This window comes from Lepidochelys kempii, chromosome 6 (assembly GCF_965140265.1).
Source record: "Lepidochelys kempii isolate rLepKem1 chromosome 6, rLepKem1.hap2, whole genome shotgun sequence".
Lineage (NCBI taxonomy): Eukaryota > Metazoa > Chordata > Testudines > Cheloniidae > Lepidochelys > Lepidochelys kempii.
In genome coordinates, this window is record NC_133261.1 from 109,831,926 (window position 1) to 109,853,285 (window position 21,360).

The 21,360-nt window shown below is 41.9% G+C and overlaps 1 protein-coding gene across 2 annotated transcripts in view; it reads left to right on the plus strand.

Annotated features, from left to right (window-relative positions):
• EML1 (EMAP like 1) overlaps nt 1-21,360 on the plus strand; it is a 200,070-nt gene that overhangs the window by 44,440 nt on the left and 134,270 nt on the right. Inside the window, exon 1 of one of the 2 annotated variants that reach the window (XM_073349633.1) lies at nt 15,924-16,237. The exons of the other annotated variant lie outside the window; for it this stretch is intronic. Coding sequence (XP_073205734.1) covers nt 16,171-16,237 — 67 coding nt within the window. The 5' untranslated portion in view covers nt 15,924-16,170. Of the gene's footprint in view, nt 1-15,923; nt 16,238-21,360 lie in introns of those variants that run through there. 2 annotated transcript variants of the gene reach the window in all.

The window sequence follows — 21,360 nt, forward strand, 5'->3', positions numbered from 1 at the left end:
TGAAAGGCGGAATATTCAAAATTCATAAAAGAAAAATATTCTTTCACATAACACATAAATTACCTGTGGAACTCACAATTACAGAATATTGCTGAAGCCAGAAGCTTAGCATGATTCAGAAAAAGATTAGATATTTATATGGATCTGTCAAGGTTCCTTCCCCACTCTGAACTCTAGGGTACAGATGTGGGGACCTGCATGAAAACCTCCTAAGCTTACTTTTACCAGCTTAGGTTAAAACTTCCCCAAAGTACAAACTATTTTTTACCCTTTGCCCTTGGACTTCCACTGCCACCACCAAACTTTATCTGGGTTCCTGAGAAAACGTAGTTTGGACACGTCTTTCCCCCCAAAATCCTCCCAACCCTTGCACCCCACTTCCTGGGGAAGGTTTGGTAAAAATCCTCACCAATTTGCGTAGGTGACTACAGACCCAAACCCTTGGATCTTAGAACAATGAAAAAGCATTCAGTTTCCTTACAAGAAGACTTTTAATAGAAGTAAAAAAGAATCATCTCTGTAAAATCAGGATGGTAAATACCTTACAGGGTAATTAGATTCAAAACATAGAGAATCCCTCTAGGCAAAGCCTTAAGTTACAAAAAAGACACACGGACAGGAATATTCATTCTATTCAGCACAGCTATTTTCTCAGCTATTTAAAGAAATCATAATCTAACACATACCTAGCTAGATTACTTACTAAATTCTAAGACTCCATTCCTATTCTGTCCCCGGCAAAAGCATCATACAGACCCTTTGTTTTTCTCTCTCCTCCCAGATTTTGAAAGTATCTTGTCTCCTCATTGGTCATTTTGGTCAGGTGCCAGCGAGGTTACCTTTAGCTTCTTATCCCTTTACAGTTGAGAGGATTTCTCCTCTGGCCAGGAGGGATTTTAAAGGGGTTTACCCTTCCCTTTATATTTATGACAGGATCAAAAGAACATCAATAGTTACAATAGATAGGATAATTTTTCTTAAAATAAGGAATATAATTTTTCATGCTTCCAGGGATAAGCCAATTATGAATCAACAGAATTGGAGAGAAAATTAATCTGTGGGCAGGTTATTCCATAATTGTCTATTTTGGGGTTTCTTGCATCTTCCTCTGAAGCACCTAAAGACCCTAGAATATTGGGCTAGCTGGACTATTGGTATGATCCAGTATGGCAGTCCTTGTTTATATGTTCCTGTGCAGTGGGTCCGTCTGGTCGTATGGCTCCGAAAGGACTGTGCTGCCTTTGGCCACCATCCCTGCACCTGGGCCATATTCCAGTTCCATGGAAAAGGAGTCAGTGAGAAGTGAGAGTTAACATATGCTACTTCCTCCCACGAGCCTCTGAGGCTTCACAAGCAAAATTAGCAGCCTGGCGATTTGGGAGAGTGGCTGGACCCCACCTCCAATCCTGTCTGCCCAAACATGTTCCCTCCTGATTTATGCAGCCCCAATCATACAATTATCCTGAAGGGGGACACTATTCAGGCTCAAGGAGGTGCATACTGTGAATCCACTGCTGGCCTCTGCTTCCCTCTGACAGCATAAGGGAGTGGGAGTATGCAGCCCTAAATCAGGTTATGTAGCTACTTTCTCTACCAATAACCACATTGGTGTAGAGCAGTAACAGGCTCTGTAATGCCAACATTATCCACTACTTGTGCATATTTATTTTAAAAAGAGTATTATGTGTCCACTGGGAGTTAAGCTTTTCAATGTTCCTTTTTCTACACTCTCTGAGTCATTTTCCCATAATTCCGACGCTCACAATATTTTCCCATTACCATAGTGACTGCTTGTGAAGAAGGCACAGCTGAGTAACAACAGGTTTTTACTGAACCCAAATTGGCCATTGGACTGGACCTCAGCTTGTATCTGTGTTACAAAGAACAATCAGTATGAACCACATAGCCCATTATTTCATCCATCAGAACTGTTTCTCTCTTCCCACGCAGAAAAAATTTGCCACCTAGCTGTAAGAGCTAAAAAGCCACTAAACACTCCCAAATGCCTTCCTCCCGTCTCATTGAGCAGCTCTGATCAGTGACTCCATGACTGAAGATTGACAGAAGGACACCTAGTATGGATTGGAAAGTTTAAAATGCCATTTTAATGAATACAGTGTTTGCTTGGGTTTGTTTTTTCTTCAGCTGCATTCCTAAAAATTAGAGATGGACCAAATCCCTGAATCTGAACACCGCTCTATGTTGTACATGGATAGCTGTCCCATCACTACAATGTGTTGAACTAGAACTGTCGGTCCAAACAGCCTTAACTTGATAAAGGAATTAGATTTGAACTTTCTGACTCAGGTCCATGAGTACTCCAAAGATGTCTAACTTTTGTGAGGTTAAATTTAAACCTTAGGTAGGTGTAATCCAAAGAGCTCTTACCCAAACTTGATTTTGCTTTGACTACAGAGTACCAGTTCATAAAGTGGACATTTCATTGTAGCCTTGAAGGTTAATAATTATTTTAATGCAATTATTAAGGGATTGTAGCTTGATATCGCAATTGGAATAAAGTATCACTACTTTCTGGGGTTTTAGAGAAAAAAGTTTCTATGTAATGCTGTTTTCTGTACACAAAGTCTCCTTCAGAGAAATGCCTTTATGTAGCATAGAAAGTACTGTTTTCGTATGACCAGGTGATACAAATATACAAGAACATTCTACTTCCATGTGCAGTGGCACTTTGTGATATGAAGCCAAATACAGTTTGATTTCAATTAAAATAATTTTAAAATATACTGCTAATAGGGAAAACATCATAAGTGTTACAATTAAGGAGCGCTGTTGTTTCCCAAGATTTATATTTGTCTGGTAAGCAATAAGCATAGCCTTTCAAAGCAAAATATAACTGTGGGGAACCCCTCCCACTCAGATTTTGACCAGCTCTAAAATCCAGTGTGAGAAAAGAATCAGGCACAGAAACTATCATGCTTTCTTCAAGAAATAAATATAGTAAGAGTGGGCCCAGTTCTCAGCTGGTTTAAGTTGCTGTAGATCTGTTGACTTCAGCGGAGCTGCTGGTTTACACAAAATGAGGCTCTGGCCCAGTATTTGCACTTTTTACATAAGTATACTGATGAGTAGGAATTAGAACATGTTTGAACTGATAACAGATAGGTAGCCCTGCACACCTTGAGCATGCAAGGCTCCCATTCAGTTTTGACTCCATGAGTTTTGCCTGTGTGAATGTTACAGGATCAGGACCAGAAAAGAAACAACACTGCACAAAAAAACCCAGACTTTCTTGCATTATCCACCATTGTGATTAACCCTGTTTTGGAGCAACCAGTTCTGAGGGTAGTTCAGTCACCATGCCCATTCAGCCCTCAGGTTCCTAGTTATTACCATTTGTAATGGTGGATTTAGCTATGTGGTGTCCCCTCTCTGTGTATTTTTTTCTTCCTATCTACTAGTAACTAGATAAGGGGCAGTAGATCATTTTGCAAAGGCCACTAGAAAATTGCTTTTGCTTGCTACTGGTACAAAGCAAGACCAAGAGAAGAAAGGCTCTCTCTCCTCCCCAATACCAGTTTCCTGGTTGGTAAAATCATCCCTTCCATTGGACCACTAAAAAGTTATATGCAAATGTTCTGGTAGAAAAGGGTGGCCCTAAGTTTTGTATATTAGAATGTAATTGTTGGTTTCCCATATCTACATTGCTTTCTTTTAAAAATCAGTCACACTGCTATTGATGTCAATGAGGATTTTGTTATTGTCTTAAATAGCGGCAAGATTAGGCCCATTAATATTACAAGAATGGCACACTAGATGGTTCTTTTTACCTTTACCTTACTGGTTTAATTCAGCCCAGCTTAATAGTGACTGAGAATTGTTTTGTTGGTAATCCAAGTTAAATGACTTGATGGACTCAAGCCAGTTACAGAAAGAAATAATCATAGGCAAATGAAAGATAAAGGAAACAACTTTTGACAAACCGAAGGAAGAAAACATAGAAGGCTAATTTATGTCAACACCTGCCAATGATTGGGTTGCACCAATGGGGTGGAAGTCAGGGCAGAATTTGGTCCAGACAGGGAAACAGCAATTTTCAGTAAGATTCAAGTATCCCTGATTTGCTCATCCAACCTGAACGGAAACAGATATGCTTGCTCTGCTTCTTGTCTGTCTAATTGTATCATTTTCTACAAGGTCACACATTTTGACAATTATAAATTGTGACTCATATTTATTCTTTTCCAGCATAAAGCTTTATTTATTCATTATCCTTGGATGGCAGCCAAGTGTAATTTAAAACAACAGGACTGTGAGAATGTCATTTAATACAGTCTTATGGTAGATGCCAGCTTAGATACCCTTTCTGGGAGGTAAATGGGAGGTGAGGGAAAGTGGTACCATTTACTTGTTTGAAAAGGATTTATTGTTATTAATCAAGCGTGAGAAATTGATTTACACCTACATAGATATCTTTTGTTTTTCTGCTGAAATGATTGCTGAATAAGAAAATAGTTGCTTGTATCTTGTATTGTTTGAAATAAATCACACACTGAAGAACTAAGGAAGAGATAATGTTTTAGATGGGTGCAAGCAGAAAAATCTGGATCCAAATTTCAAAAATTGCCAAAGAAAGATTGGGGGGAGTTTTGGTCAGGGCCCATTTCAAAATAATATATATAACTGGTGACCATTATATAACTACCAGTGTTATTTTTAATTATTTGTTTATACAGTACCATAAATGTTCATAGCATATACAGGTACATAAAAATATGAGGTCAGATCCTCAACTGAAGTCAGTGGAGCTCTGCCAATTGCCACTGAGGATGGCAAGAGCTTACAGGTTAAGTGCCCCATTCTCACTTATATGGGAATAACTTGCATACAGGGATGAGTTTATGGAGTAGGACAAGAGGATTTGGTCCTTAATTTCTCACTCCCCTATAAAAATACTACGATATATTTAAATAGTCATTCTCATGGCCAAAGTGTGTTTAGTTTATTTAATAAGAACTGATATTTAAACAGGATGTTTAACAGGAAGAAAGAATCATAAGAGTAAAAGCATTAATTCAAAAAGGCTGTAGGTATTGGTAGGATACTGATAGAGCTGAATCTTAAAGCAAAATCTTAAACTGGAATGTACTGTAGTCATGCAGTGTCCCTTGGCAACCTTCAGCCCTTCATCAACTGCAGGGGGTTTATGTTCTTATTTCTTTTGGCTCATGCCTGCATCTTCTTGTTTAATTTATGACACACATTCCACAGTACTTATCTTTTGAAACTCAATCCACTGTTTTTATTGATTGATTGATTGATTGATTGATTGGGACATGGGGGGGGAGGATTGGTTCTTGCACGTCAAGGGGGATGAACATTTTTTAATCCAGTCTTTTCCTGAATTATGGGGGCACAAGTGACAAAATCCTTTGCAAATTCCCTCCATTCCGTTATCCATTGCCATGATGTTGTCTTGCTTCTTATTTTCTTGTAGTTTGATAGCGAAATGTCAAGTGATGAAACATTAGTTTATGTTTAAGAGTTAAAATTCTGCATTGGGCAATATTCTCAACAATGAAATTACTTGTTAGCTGAGGCAAATATATAATTGTTTTTGTTTTAGTGGCTGGCAGGCAGGCATCAGAGCTGAAGCAGTTTCTCAGTGCTTCATTCAGGGAGGGTCATTATTGCCCCTGTGTCCATGACTCTCGTGAGTGCCATCACTCAAGAAAAGAATGCTGTGCGTGATCTCCTCTGAGATGGATTAGTAATACCACGCCGTGGGTGGCAGAGGAGTTTTAAGGGTAGGGCAGTTGCATTCTTTCCTAAAGACAGTATATATCACCACTGTATGGCCCTGCAATCTGACCCATTATGCCCACACAATACCATGTTGAGGCCAATGGGGCCCTGCATGGATCCAGCCATTTATTTATTTATTTTATTCTATTTAGGTTTATATAAAAAATAAAATAAAAAGAGGCACCTATCTAAATTCTAGGCACCTCTGCCACAAATTACAAAACCAAGAAAATTAAACAGCCTGTATTACACAGAACTGATGTGAATTAGGTTGCAGGCTCTAATGTGTCTGCTCTTCGTTGCCAACCTGTGGAACTCTGTGGATAAATTTGGCCCCAAAGTAAATACAATAGCTTAATTTAAAACAAAATGATATTTACCCACAAAAATGAAATCCATAATACTTGCTAGAATTAATTTAAGGCAATGTTAAAATCTGAAAGCATTGCTCCCCGTTGCATTTTCTGCAGCCAACCAGGTGGGAAGTTAGCAGGTAATTTATCTGCTTTCTTCCATCCCCAGGTGGCTTTGGGGAGATAGTGTTATGAAGGCAGAAGAGGGCTGGGGGTAGCAGAGGCAATGCAAAAAGGTAAGGCTTCTGTGCAGATGGCCTTGGGCTCTGGCAGATATCAAGGGAATCTGTGTGTTTAGTGGGCTAAACTCTCTGCCAGTTCCAGGGGATTCAACTTTTCAATCCCCACCTCCCTACGGGACAAACCAGATCAGATTCCATAAGTGCAAATTCATGGAATTTCTAGTTCTCTAAGTAGGTATAATCCATGTGATAATAATGTGACCCACACTCTTTCCCCCCATTTGTACATATAAATATTTATACAACATTTGACAGAAAAATACTAGAGTGTTATTGGTTACCAGCAGGAAAAATACTGAGCTAGTTTAGCATAGGCAAAATTTACAAGTTTTCAAGTGTAATGGCTGTAGTACAGACTTCAAGTAAATTATATTTTTCTATACTTTTTTTAGTCACATAATTAAGGTTTTCCTATCAATCTTTAATTAAAAGGCAAGCACAGCATGTACACATTTATCAAATGAGGTCTAGTAATTCTTCTCAGTTTGCTTCTCATAAGACATTAGCCATGATATGTGTCTATCAAATGCCATTTTCTATAGTTCCATGGGAACTAAAAAAAAATACCATATACAGGCTCCTAATTTACAGTAATACAAGTTAGTAATTTAAACTCTAAACACAAGTAGAGAAAGTAAAATAAAAGATACTGGATAATTCTTATATACAGTTGATAATAATAAGCTAACGTGGTGTTTAATCTACTGCATACACTTTTGTGTGTGTATTATTTATGTGTCTGACTGCTAATTTAACCAAATGTGCAGCAGTTCCCTTGAGATGACTCTATTTACCTTAATTGCATTGTATCCTGATGAGAAAATTATTAAACAGTGATACAGGAAGATGGAAGATTGTAGATATCAGATGGTATAATGCATAAATAAAATAATCCCTCTGCAGATTGAGTAATGTAGCAAATAGCGGTCAGGTCTTTTCTCTGTCCACGGACCCTGACATTGGTTTGGGGTGCGGGTGAGTAAGAGAAAGAGAGAGCGTACTATCTTAAAAAGCAGTTCAGATACCCTGTTTCTTCATTGTTGTCTTCTGCTTCTTCTATCTCCACATTCTTGGAAATTATTACATTCAAATCAAAATCTCATGCTAAACACTGACAGAAAAATGTCTAGTATTAGTGCAGTATGTGTTAAATTGAGAGTTTTTATTGTTTATCATCACTGCCGCATTACGGTGACTTTATTTAAATGTCTACTATTATTTTAGGTTTGTTTATTCTAGAGTGTGTATATATGTTCTGAGATATGGATACAAAAATGATATGCAGATATGACCTACCCCACCGATTCAAGCATTTTAAAGATTACTTTCCAAATTCTTCTCTAAATTACACCAAAGAATACCATTGAGTTAAGTGGGTTTACACCAGTGTAATTGAGCAGAACACATTTATTGGCCCTACACATTTATTTGCTTGTAAAATAAAGATAAAAACATATAGAAATGGCCTGCTGATCATAACAGGCTACTTGCATGTGTTTTGTTCAATATATTAATGGGATCTTATTCGCAAATCAAGAGCGTACTATGTTTACACTGGCATGTATTGTTGCCAGTAATTCATTATGAAAGTCTGTAATAATGAGCCAGATCCTGCAACCTTTAGCAGTTCTTAATCATAACAGAAGTTGCACTACATTTAATGGGACTACAGACAAGAGGAAGAACGACACACAGGATCAGGCCCCTACTTTGTATCTTGTTACTATCACATTCTATTATCTCATTCGTCAGTGATACAATCCAAAAGTCATAAACTGTAAATGAATATAGTGTATCTGTGTATTAGCTGGATTTCAAAGTGTGATAAGATACTAATATGACTTAGTGTATCTCTAATAAATAGATTTTGTCTGTTATCAAATTATTTACAGTTGTAACTCAGATATAAAAAATGAATCCTCTCTGGATAGCTCTTCCCTTCCCTATGCAGAAGGTATGTCTATGGGGAGCCAGCTTCTTAGCACTATCCCTCTTTTTCTATCTGTGGAAGACTCTCCACAGTGACTGTGCAAGGGGCTCTGCAAGAGTTGGGTGGGTGATAGGAGAGAGGCCACCCTCTGCAGCACCATCCCCTGCTGAGCTCAGTCTGGGAGGGAATTACTACAGCTCAGATCTGTATTAACTGCCTCTAAGTCTCCTTGGTCTCTGTTAATGTGCCACCATGGGCAACCCTGACAATGGAGGACTGCTGCCATGGGGAAGAAATGGCAGTTCCATGGTATGCAATATGGTTCTTGCCTCTGTGCATAAAGGGTTCCCCTTGCCATAAAGCCTAAGGAAGCATGGGATTGGGAGGTTTCACACCCTATCTAAGGCAGGGATCACTAAAAACTGTGTTCTTGAAGGAGTGCTGAAGGGGAAACTTCTTGATGTGATCCTTGTTGAATCGTCTGTGTCTTTAGCCATGGGATGATAGGATCTGGCACAGATGGCCCAGGGTTGTGATTCTGAGAGAGAATTTTTGCACCAACACCTAATATTGTTAATGTCTCAAAGGCATCTGTTGCTGTTCCCATTAGAAAAAAATGTGTTGTTTTCCTGTTCATTTGCAGTGTGTTGCATCTCCTCAGACTAGTACAGGGTGTCAAATGTGTAGATCTAATGCTATACATGCTATATATTTTCTTTGTTACAGGTATTGAAGTGCATTGTATCTAATTTGTGTCAGGGTAGTTATGGTAATGAGAATATTATGAATCTGGCTATTGCACTTGCAAATATTTAATAATAAATTGTACAGGTACTGTCTGTAGCATTCATAGGCAGGATTGTTTAGTGGTTAAAGCACATGATTGAGAGTCAGTCTATTTTTGATTCTCCCTCTGGCCTGCTTGTGTAATGTTGGGTAAGTCTTGTGATTTTTCTATCTCATTTTCCAAATCTGGTAAAATAAGGATAATACTTAGTTCAAAATGGTGGCGTAAGTCTAAAATCACTATTCCTTGTAAAGCACTCTAAGATGTTTTAATTTAAGATGTTATCAAAATGCAAAGTATTATTCTTTTCATCTTCAAAGCACTCCATATACGTTTACAATTCAATCTATTTACAAAGTGCTATTTTTCTGAATGGATTGATTTTTCTATAGTATTTACTAATTACACAGAAAACTATACTTCATTACCACTCAAAACAACATGTTGTACACAGGCGTAATGCAACATACTTACATTTGGATTATAAAACATACAAACCTTTGATGGTTTCATTGCACATTTGTTATACTGTATTTTTAATGTACCCAGACTGTGCTTGTATAATCATGTTTCTTCCCTTGAATCCCCTCTTTGCCCATATGTATGAAGCAAGCTTTGTAGTGACATTCACAAAGACCCCTGCTGGTCTTGAAACAGTGAAACTGTGCTATTTAGAGAGAACCATTATTCTAGCAGTTGATGTGTTTGCACAAAGGTGACTAGGTGGTCACTGTTTCTTCCTTTCTTACAGGATAAATTAAAAGAAAATCTTTATTTGAGACTGTGATAGGGCCTAGTCACAGAATCCCACTCACAAATACCTGGAAATAGGTCTATACTTGGAAACCCTCTTCAGGGAAAAAAGGTCATATTCTGCAATTTTATTCTTTAACAATTATTAGTGAATTTAGTGCTTGCTAAGCGTGCTGACTTAACTGTCTTGGAGGATACAGTCCACTCACAGTGCACAGAATAGGTGCAGCATGAGCAGTCACAATGCAAGCTTCTTTGTGATGCCCTGCAAAAATGCATTACACTGACCTGAAGAAAACACCACCATGGATGAGGAAGCAATTCAGTCTTTGTGAAAAACTGAATGTTGGTCTCGGCTAAACCTACCCAAAGCGGGGCCCAACTAGTTCTAGTTGTGCTAATGTTTATTGTGATGCAGACTCTTGTTCACTACGGGGCAGATTCTGATACCTTTACTCACACTGAGTAGCAGTTTATTCTGAAAATAGGCTCATTAAGGCAATAGGATTTCTCACAGATGGAAGTGCTACTCAGTGTGAGAAAGGGTATTTGAATCTGGCTCTTTGAACTGAACTAAGATCAACCCCAAACAGCTATCAAATGGTAAAAACTTTCTGTCACTACCAAACTGGACTAGATTTTAACCAATCACCTAGCAGTTAAATACTCCATACCTTACTACTGATTCTATTAACTATGTGGAATGTGCTTGTGTTTATGGACTTCTCTCTCAACATTATTGTTAAATGTAAATAACATGATAATGGTTTTTATGTTCAGTTTCATTTATTTAGCTTTTGTACAATGATAGTATAACTTTCACTAGCCTAACTTCATTTTGACATTGTAACTGGGACTCCTTATCCTTGATCTGAAATGATATATTAATCAGAGGCTCACATGATAATGCCATACAGTTCTGTGGGATTTCCATGGATATGAATTACTCTACTTTTGATGTGAAAATGCTAAATGGTAGTGTTAATGTGAAATATATAATACTTTTGATATTCACTGCTATTGCAAAAGGCTTAGCAATAACAAAGAAAAAGGAGCAAAACAGCAATACAGTACTCTAAATATCAAAAGTCTTTGATTATTGCATTGTAAATGGGTAGTGAGAGCAAAATTCCTTTGCCCTAAAATCAAAATAAATTATGTACTTGCACTACACTTTAAGTTATAACTCTGGAAAATTCTCTGAATGATTTTCAAAAGCTCTTTCATTCTCAGTAACCAATTAATTATTTGCATTTCATTACTCAGTACAGGAAATACTTAAAGAATTAAATAGTTACAAAATTGTTTTTCCAAAAATGAGATGTTGCCCAGAAATTTTACATTTTCAACAATAAACAATCACAAACACAAACAAATCAATCCCTAATGAATTGTTCAGAATGCTCCATTCCCATTTATACAGTTTCAGATTTTCAAATGTACTAGTTTATATTTGTACAAATCAATTAAGTATACAATTTACTGAATAATGAGTTATAAACATAATTTTTTCATTGGTTAGCTGCACCACCAGAGCTCTCACAGACACATTAGTGAAAATCTTTCAAATCTATTGTTCCATTGTGCACATTGTGAGGACTTAAGTTCTTTTTCATTTTGTGGTTCTATAGTGTATTTAATAAGATTGTAACAAGTCTAGAAATCTTTAGAATTAAATTATTATGTTGTTTTTCATTTCTAACCTTTGGCCTCAGAATATAATGGCATAACAGTGTCTAGGGACTTTAACTGAAATTATTTTATGTCACAGCATTCAGCTGATTTGCACAGCATGGATAACTGATAGGTTTCATTCAGGTGTTACCTTTATAGGAAATTTAACAGTTAGTCAACATTAAGGTTTTAGATATTTAATCTCCCTTTAATAGGGCTGCCCTTGCCTCAGTTTTGTATTTAATTTTCTAAATGGCTTTTAATTGCCCATCTCTGAACTGGAGCTGAGCAGCTCCATTTTGTCCTTTCCTCTGTTTGTCCAGATGTTGTGAAAGATATTGGCTCCCCCCTATCAAAACTTCTGGAGCCCTGGGATTTTATTGTGGGTTACCTTGCTGACAGTAGATAATTTACTACAAAGATAATACTTTTGAATGCAATTCTTAATTTAACTCCTACTGTATTGGGATCTCTACAGGCCTATGCAGAAATTTTTTGGCATCAAAATCATACATCATAATGAGGTTTTCATAGATTTATATTGAAGTTGTTTGACATCTTAATGAGGTATAGATTCCGCTTCCATTGACACCTTGCTGAGAGCACAGTAATTATGTTTAATCTGTCTGGAGCGAATGGGAAACTAGCATACCAAAAATATTTTTCAAAAAGAAAGAGAAAGAATAAACTAAAAATATGAAAAGGATGTTTTAAAAGGATCTAAATTCTCAGTTAATATTTGTATTAAACCTGAACTCTACTTTTCTATGCCTAGATGGTGTAGCAGGTATCTGTATGCTGAAAACCCCCCCACAATATTTATCTAAGGAACAACCTAGTGTTTTTGGAGTGGTTGGATGGACCATACATGCCTTAAAGAAAACACCCAGGAGAGCTGTGTTAGTTCTGCAAGAAATAATTACTGCACATTTAAAATAGCAAGCAAGCAATTGCTGGACTGAGGCTAAGAAGGGATTTAGATCAGAGGTTCTCAAACTGTGGTGGTCCGCGAGCTCCATTTAGGTGGTCCGAGGATAGTTCCCTCTCAGGTGTGCGCCTGGGCAGCTGCACATGAGAGAATGAAGGGCTACCTACCTAATTAGTGGAGCCGCTCAGGCATGGCTCCACTAATTAGATGCCCGGACCCTGGAGAAGATGCACATGTAAGGTGAGGTGGTGGCCTTGGGGAGAGTAGGGAATAGGTGGGAGGGGGCAGTGGGGTGAGAAGAAGGGGTGGAGTGAATTTGGGACATGCAGGGCTGCAGTGGCCAGAGAAAGAGGCAACTTTCCCCAGCTCCAGGACTGTGGCTGTTGGGGAGAGGCAGCCCTCCTTCCCAGCCTCAGTGCCGTGGCTGCTGCGGGGGACAGAGGGAGAGACCCCCTTCCTTCCCAGCCCCAGCTCAGGGGCTGCCGCGGCAGGGGAGAGAGGAAGAGACCCCTCTCTGCCCCAGCTCGTGGGCTGCCGTGGCGAGGGAGAGAGGGCATAGGCTCCGACTCCGTGGGTGCTCCGGGGCTGGAGCACCCATGGGGAAAAATTGGTGGGTGCTCTGCACCCACCAGCAGCTCCCCTCCCCAGCCCTCTGCCCCAGCTCACCTTCACCTCCGCTACGCCTCCTCCCCTGAGCGTGCCGCAGTGCCCTGCTTCTCCCCGCCAGTGCTTGCGCTGCGAAACACCTGTTTCACGTGGCAAGCGCTGGGAGGGAGGGGGAATGAGGGGGAACACTGCGTGCTCAGGGAAGAGGCGGGGTTGGGGTGTGGATTTGGGGAAGGGTCCAATAGGGGCAGGGATGGGGTGGAGTCGGGGCAAGACTGGGGGCGGGAGGCATGAGCACCCACCGGCACCAAGGAAAGTTGGCACCTGTGAGAGAGGGCACATCCACTGCATTAGAAAGATAAGACTACTGATATTAATATATGAGTTGTGTGCTTTTATTTGTAGAAAAAAAAAGTTAATTATTATTACAGTTTTTTTTTATGTAGCACTTTTATCCAAAGCGCTTTACAATAGTTAGCTAATGGTACATACAACATTTGGAAAGATCATTAAGTGGTCCGCCGAGACCCTCAGCAATTTTCAAGTGGTCCACAAAAAAAAGTTTGAGAACCACTTATCTAGATAAAATAGTGATAAGCATAAATATAAAGATGGATGCTGATATGGTGTATATATTATATGGTGCACTTAGGTTGACAATATGCATAATTCATCCCCAAAACTTAAATTGTTGAGATATTTAAATCTGAAAATCAAGGCTTCTAAGTTCTAAAACCTGAACAGTGATAGCAGAACTTCTCAGCAGGATGCAAGTGTATTCTGATCTGTGATCCTTAATATCAGAAACATCACTTGGGAGAGTTTTGTCCCACTAAATCTGCTCAGTCACTTTACTGGCATCTTCTTGTCTTGTGTAATTTTCTATCCCAAAATTAAGAGATTCATTCTTACTGTACCTTGCCCCCTTGCTTAAGAACATTTTCTTTTAACAATACAACCTCTTCTGCTTTTCACTTGCTTGTATGAAAGGTAATTTTTATAGCTTTCAAAGGCCTCTGCCCCAAGGTGCTTACAATATAAATGAAACCAGAGAAATAGAAAAAGATGAAATCCCTTTTTCTTCTTACTTGTGAATGGAGTGGAGCGAAATTTTAAAATCCCAAGCACCACCAAGCAGGAGTTTGCAATGGAGATGCAGCAGGCCTTTAATGAGTCACAGAGCTCACTCCCTGGACCGGAGATTGTTTTACATTAAGAGTCTTTGCAGTCTCTTCCCAACCTCCTCACCCTCCCCAGCCCACCCCGTTATGTGACTGTGTGGATGCTTCTCTACATCAGTGAATGATAAAACGCCTGGCCGCTGCCTTTTGGATAGGTCGAGTGGTTCAGTCATTTATTTCCATTAGCAAATCTGTCTTCCCGGCCCTTCTGTGTGCTGGGAGCGGTGGCTGCTTCCCCGTCTGGTGGCAAAAAGGAGCTCGGCTCGGCCCTCCCGGCAGAGTAGCCAAAGCCCGTGAGCAAGGAGCGTGGGAGGTTCGGGCTGGAGCGACTGGCCAGAAATGGCTGCTTTGCTGCTCTGCCGAACATCAGACACATTCATCACCCCTCCTACTCCTCCTTCTCACCCCCCTTCCGCCCCCCGCCTTCTCTTTCACTTTCTTTTTCTCCTTCCCCATCTCTCCCCCGCCTCCCCTCCCCTCCTTGCGGCCGCCCGGCAGCGCTTTCACGCCTAGCTGAGCCGCAGCATCTCTCGCCCCGAGCCAGGCTCCTGTGCTGGTATTTCGGCCTAGCTGCTCGGAGGAGCGCCGCAGGCGGAGACCGCAGAGCTGGGCATCGCCCTTCTCGTCGGGGCTGGGGCAGGGGATTCGGCTCGGCTACCCCTGCCTTGCCGGGGGGCAGCCAGACGCAGCCCGCTCCCTCCCTGCCTGCCACCCCCCAGGCGGAGAAGCAGCTCCACTGCCCCCAGCACTGCAGCGAGAATAGCCCCGCTGCCCCCCCCACCCATCCCCGCGCGGAGCCGGAGGAGCCTCGACCCCCCCCATCACTCCCTTCACCCCACCCATGAGAGGGAGCCGCTAACCAACCCTCAGTGGGAGAAGTTGAACCAGCCCCCCCTCGCCAGTCACTGGGGGGGGGAGAGAAGCAGCTCCCCAGTCACAAGTAGGGGAGAAGCAGCCCCCCCAGTTACAGCGGAGGGAGAAGTAGCCCCCCCCCGTTATAGGGAAGGGAGAAGCAGCCCTCCCCCCCAGTCACAGGGAGGGAGAAGCAGCCCCCCCCAGTCACAGGGAGGGAGAAGCAGCCCCCCCAGTCACAGGGAGGGGAGAAGCAGCCCCCCCCAGTCACAGGGAGGGAGAAGCAGCCCCCCCCAGTCACAGGGAGGGGAGAAGCAGCCCCCCCCAGTCACAGGGAGGGAGAAGCAGCCCCCCCCAGTCACAGGGAGGGAGAAGCAGCCCCCCCAGTCACAGGGAGGGGAGAGCAGCCCCCCCCCAGTCACAGGGAGGGAGAAGCAGCCCCCCCAGTCACAGGGAGGGGAGAGCAGCCCCCCCAGTCACAGGGAGGGGAGAGCAGCCCCCCCCCAGTCACAGGGAGGGAGAAGCAGCCCCCCCAGTCACAGGGAGGGGAGAGCAGCCCCCCCCCAGTCACAGGGAGGGAGAAGCAGCCCCCCCCAGTCACAGGGAGGGAGAAGCAGCCCCCCCCCAGTCACAGGGAGGGAGAAGCAGCCCCCCCCCAGTCACAGGGAGGGAGAAGCAGCCCCCCCCAGTCACAGGGAGGGAGAAGCAGCCCCCCCCCCAGTCACAGGGAGGGAGAAGCAGCCCCCCCCCAGTCACAGGGAGGGAGAAGCAGCCCCCCCCAGTCACAGGGAGGGAGAAGCAGCCCCCCCCCAGTCACAGGGAGGGAGAAGCAGCCCCCCCCAGTCACAGGGAGGGAGAAGCAGCCCCTACTCTCCCCCTCTCGTCAGTGGGAGAAGCAGAGTCCCCCCCCGCCGCGCCACAGGCGGAGGAGAAGCGGCAGCCCGAGCCGCGGCGGAGTGAATGCGTTGTCATAGTAACTGACAGAGGCAGGCAGCAGGCCGGCCCCAGCCGCCTCAGCTCCTCGGTGTGTGGGTGAGAGCAGGGAGCCGCCGCCAGCGCCGGGCAGACAGAGGCCGGGGGAGCGGAGCGGGGAGCGCCGGGATGGAGGACGGATTCTCCAGCTACAGCAGCCTCTATGACACGTCCTCGCTGCTCCAGTTCTGCAACGGTAAGAGCGGGCTGGGCCCCGCCAGAGCCGCCCGCCCGGGTGCGGAGCTCGGTGCTCCCGCGTTGAGCGGGCCCGGGGCCGGCAGGCAGCGGGCCCCGGCGGCAGCCCGGAGTGCGGGAGCTGCCTTGGAAGTGCCGCTGCGCCCTGGCTGTCTGCAAGCGGGGGCTGAGTGCGGAGCCGGGACCGGGCTTGGCAAATCCCCCTTCCGCACCCTCTCCCGAGAGGGCTTTTCCCGGGCTCTTGTGGATCTTCGCCTCTGTTCAAACTGTGGAGCTCCTGATTTTCACTCCGGGGAAGAGGGAGGGGAAAACTTTGCCCCGCCGCCCTCCTGTCCCTCAGCGCAAAGCGGACTATGTTTGCTGCTGCTGCTGTGTGTGGAGGGTAGTAGATGGCCCCCTTGTGCTGAACTTCTTTGGCATCTGGTTCGGTCGTGTGCGTGGGTCTGTAACAACGATCTGTTTCCCCCACATAGCGAAAAAGTGGACCCCCACCCCACCACTGTGTGTCCGTAAGACCCAGCTCTGCATTTGAATCTGCACGAGCCACCACCTTGTTGGTAAAACCATGTCCAACTGACACGTGTTTATTTCACATCACCATGTCTTGTATGAAGAGGTAGTGGGGCGGGGGGGAAGAGTTGAAAGTTGTAAGTACATGTGCATTAGTTAAAGATTTTCTCTCTGAGGGTTTCATGTTTTGTGTATTGCTGGAGATTTGTTACATGTGTATACTTAAGATTTATGATCCCAAGTGAGGCTATTTTTAGGATAAAATGCTGGGTTGAAACTAAACCCATCAGTTACTAAGTTCTGTAGTTTCTGACATTTCATAGGAGGGATTTGTTCAAATCGCAGTTGTGCTTGGATGACTACGTGAAAGAGATGCAGCTGAATTTGCAATAAAAGAGCATAAAAAAAAAAGGAAAGGGGAATAACCAATACCATCAGAGGAAATATTGGTATAATTGGCCTTGCAGGATGGTTGGAGGTATGTTTATTTTGATTAGCTGGTGTTTGTAGCTGCTTGGGGAAAATATTTAAGGTAACTTTAAAGTAATATAAAATTTTTAAAAATAATACTAACAATAGAATGCATCAAAAATGTAGAGTTTTTCATTGCAAATCTTAGAACCAAGACTAAAATGTTTGAAAATTTGTTTATCCTTTACCACTAAAATTGTAACTGTAAATGCAGTATTTTTTCTCAAAAGTTTTACTAAATATTGTGTGAGCACATATCTTTTATTCCTTCTTCCCCAGATTCCTTGTAATAATCAACCAGATTCTAGCTGTTCAGGTACTAGCGAGAAGGGAAAGTTAAATTATTTTAGGAGGGCAACTACTAAAACCACAGCTGCAAAACTTCTGTGGAACAAATAGTGATGATGATAAATTCTGCCTGATTTTTCTAGGGGGAAGACCTAGGCTAGCTGTGGAACATAAGAATATACTAACACTTTGCAGAATGTTGAGAATACGATGCATGATCCATGTAATAGATTATTATGTGCTGCATATACTTTATTTTCTGCATCCCTCAGAACATTAAACTTGACCTTTTTGTATTAGTATTATTAGTTTGTCTGTTAGTAGACTTATACATTATGCTTAAATTTAGAGAATAATTAATTTTGTTTCCAGGGAGGAAATACATTATAACTAATACTTTAGCCTCTATAATATATTAGTGAGTTGTTTTGCTGAGCAAAATTTCTAGATTACTTTCTTTTTAGGTCATTAGTGATATACATTTGTGAGCTGTAATAGCTGTCCCTCTGAATAGGTTAAAGAGAATATTATCTGTTGGACATAAATTTCCTATATTGACTTTGTGACTCTGGATAGATCATTGTGAAAATGCTACAATACATGCTAGACAAAAGTTTAAAATCTCATTTCATCCCTTCCACATTAACTGTTTGAAGGTGGATGAATGACTTATTTACCTGTTTCTTCTGTAACATAAGACTTCTAGGTATTTTAAAAATCATATAATAGCAGATATCACAAATTGTATAATAAGTTAGTCCATTTTATGTGGCATTGTATTAGGGTGACCAGACATCCCGATTTTATAGGGACAGTCCGATATTCGGGGCTTTGTCTTATATAGGTCCTATTATTCCCCACCTCCTGTTCTGATTTTTCACAGTTGCTGTCTGGTCACCCTACATTGTGTATGTAGATTGTTCTGTATATAGGAAGAACAAATGGCTGGATCCTGCAGCTTTTCCTTACATGAGTTAGTTTTCAATGAGACTTTCAAGGTGGGTGAGGTAATATCTTTTATTGGACCAACTTCTGTTGGTGAGAGAGACAAGCTTTCCATCTGACATAGACCTCTTCAGTGAGACTAACTTACATGATGAAAGGCTAGAGAATTGGACTCATATTCTCTGCCCTGAGGAGATCAGATAATTCAAACAAACCAGTGTGGCCCATGGGAAAACAACAAAGACAGAAGATACTAGTGGAGGTGCTGTATTTGAGAGTGGAGAGGAAGATTGCTTCATGGGCATTTGAGAAGCTCTTGCATGCATAATGGGTTGGTGTGAAAGATGGTATAAGGCTGAGAGTAGGGGAGAGAGTAACAGGGAACAGTTAGAAGATTGGAGACAGCATAGATTGGAAGTGGCAGAGATCTGAGGAGCAAAGAAACGTGTTTGGCGCCTCAGAGAGGAACACAATTTCAAAACCCATATTTTGTATAGAGTGGCCTAGGGAAAAGTAATATGTGAGGAGGGCTGATAGGTAGAACTTGTAAAGACAATCATTGTGTGTTTCAAGGTTTTCTATGTTGAGAGGAAATGATTCATTTTAGTATTTTAAGAGAAGAAATAATGGGAGCTACTGGCAGCTTGGAACTGAGGGGTGTAGGGACAAAAGAAAAATCAAAGATGCATGCACTAGGCAGGGTTAAAATGTGTTTGATGGAGAGGATAGTGTAATGATCAGAGTAATTAGAGAAAAGAGGGCGAGAAGAAACAGAAGAAAAATAAGCTTTTTCATCTTCATTTTGAGTTGTTTTGTTTGTTTGGTATCCAAAAGCCTAGGGGTAAATTCTTTACACAATTAGTTGGTTACAGCAAGTGCTCCAGCCTTTTCATTTTATGGAATACCAGGAAGGGTTTAATAGACCACAGTGTGAGAACCACTAGGTTAGTGGGTGGAAATGTCAGTCACGAGTCACAGCTTCTATTTCTGGCTCTGCCACTAACTCACACTGTGGCTTTGGGAAAGTCACTTAATTTCTTTGTGCCTCAGTTTCCGTATCTATAAACTGGGAGCAAATAGTGCAACCCTAGTATAGTGGGGTTTAATAAGTTAGTTTGCAAATCACCTTGAGATCTTCAGAAGAAAGTCTCCCTAGATATGCAAAATATGTTATTGTTTTAAAGTTAGGTGGTGCTTGTGTACATATTGCTTTTTTTCAAGTAAGACACTACCAGTTTCTCCTATTGATGACTGTCTTGTGCATGTTTGACAGAAATTACATTAAAGCACCTTCTCGGCAAGCAGAGCAGTCTTTATAACAAACAGATACCCATAATTGACTTGGAATGTTAGAAATAGATCTTGGATAACATTTCTCAGGCTTGATTATGGAGAGCCTATCTAATATTAGAATAACTTTGCTATTATTCTTAGGAAGGAAGCCATTAAGTTTACCTAGCATATACAGTTAGTCATTGTAAAAAGAAAAGGAGTACTTGTGGCACTTTAGAGACTAGCAAATTTTATTTTGCATATCTAGGGAGACCACCTGATAAATTCATTTTTTTTCATCCTATCCCTGTTTAAATCAATGGGAGATATTGTACCGATAAACCATGAATATAAGAATCTTTCAATTTTGTCCCAAATTTGTACCTGATCCCTTATCTGAAATTCATGTTAGACTTTTTATGAAACCCTGATTTTGCAAAGGATGCCACGACTGTAATTAAAACTGGGTTTGCTTTTCTATCAAAAGTATAACTGCTAGCAGTAATGTCTTAAACCCTAAATTTTCCTTAAGAGGTAGACTAAGTGGTAAGATACCTTACCCGCTACATTGAATTTTTGTTTTTCATTTATGTAAATAAAGACAATAATAACGAAATACAAAGAAAACACAGATGGTCACCTGCCATGAAGATTTTTGCCATATAATAGCTCTATGTGGCCATGTTGGTAGAAGTGGTAAAGTCACAGAAATGTTGTTAGTTTCAGGGGAGAAAATAAATTAGCTTGGGCCTTGGTTCATGTGATCGTGGTCATCTTCAGTTGTTTGTTTCAATTTATATCCTTCTTTAGTGCCCATCTGAGCACTCTGACAAACATTAAAACTCAGAATAGTTAATACAATCAACAATTGCAATATAATAAAAATAGACTTCCCATACTTTAATAGTTATCCACCACTGAGTGAAATAAATACATATACTCTACTCCCTACAACCTACCTTCTCACTAGATGCCTGTATCTGGAGATGAGCCTTGTAGCAGATGGATTTGGGGAGAGCCAAATTCAGAACCAAGGGATTTTAATGGAGAATGCCCTGCCAACATCTCCCTCCCTTTAAACTTAACTGCAGCAACAATGGATGGGTGAGGGAATTAGCAATGGGATATAGAGTCTATTCCAGTGATTCTCAACCAGGGGCCCGGGCCCCACTGGGGCACTGCGAGCAGGTTTCAGGGGGTCCGCCAAGCAGGATGAGGGTTAGATTCACTGGGGCCCAAGGCAGAAAACCAAAGCCCCACTACATGGGGCTGAAGCCCAGGGCCCTGAGCCCTGCTACCTGGGGCTGAAGCAGAAGCCTGAGCAACTTAGCTTCGCGGTGCCCCCTGTGCTGTGGTGCCCCCTGTGCTGTGTTGCCCTGCTTGCCACCCCTTAATGCCAGCCCTGGCTTTTATATGCAGAAAACCAGTTGTGGCACAGGTGGGCCGTGGAGTTTTTATAGCATGTTGGGGGAGGGGGGAAGAAAGAAAAAGGTTGAGAATGCCTGGTCTATTCACCTTGTGGATTACTGGTTCAAATCTAGCAAAGGTTGGTAGTAATAGAAAGTTGTCTCTTTGTTACTTTCCAGAAATGATGTGAAATGAATCAGGTCTTAATTCAGTTCTCTGTGGACAGATGTA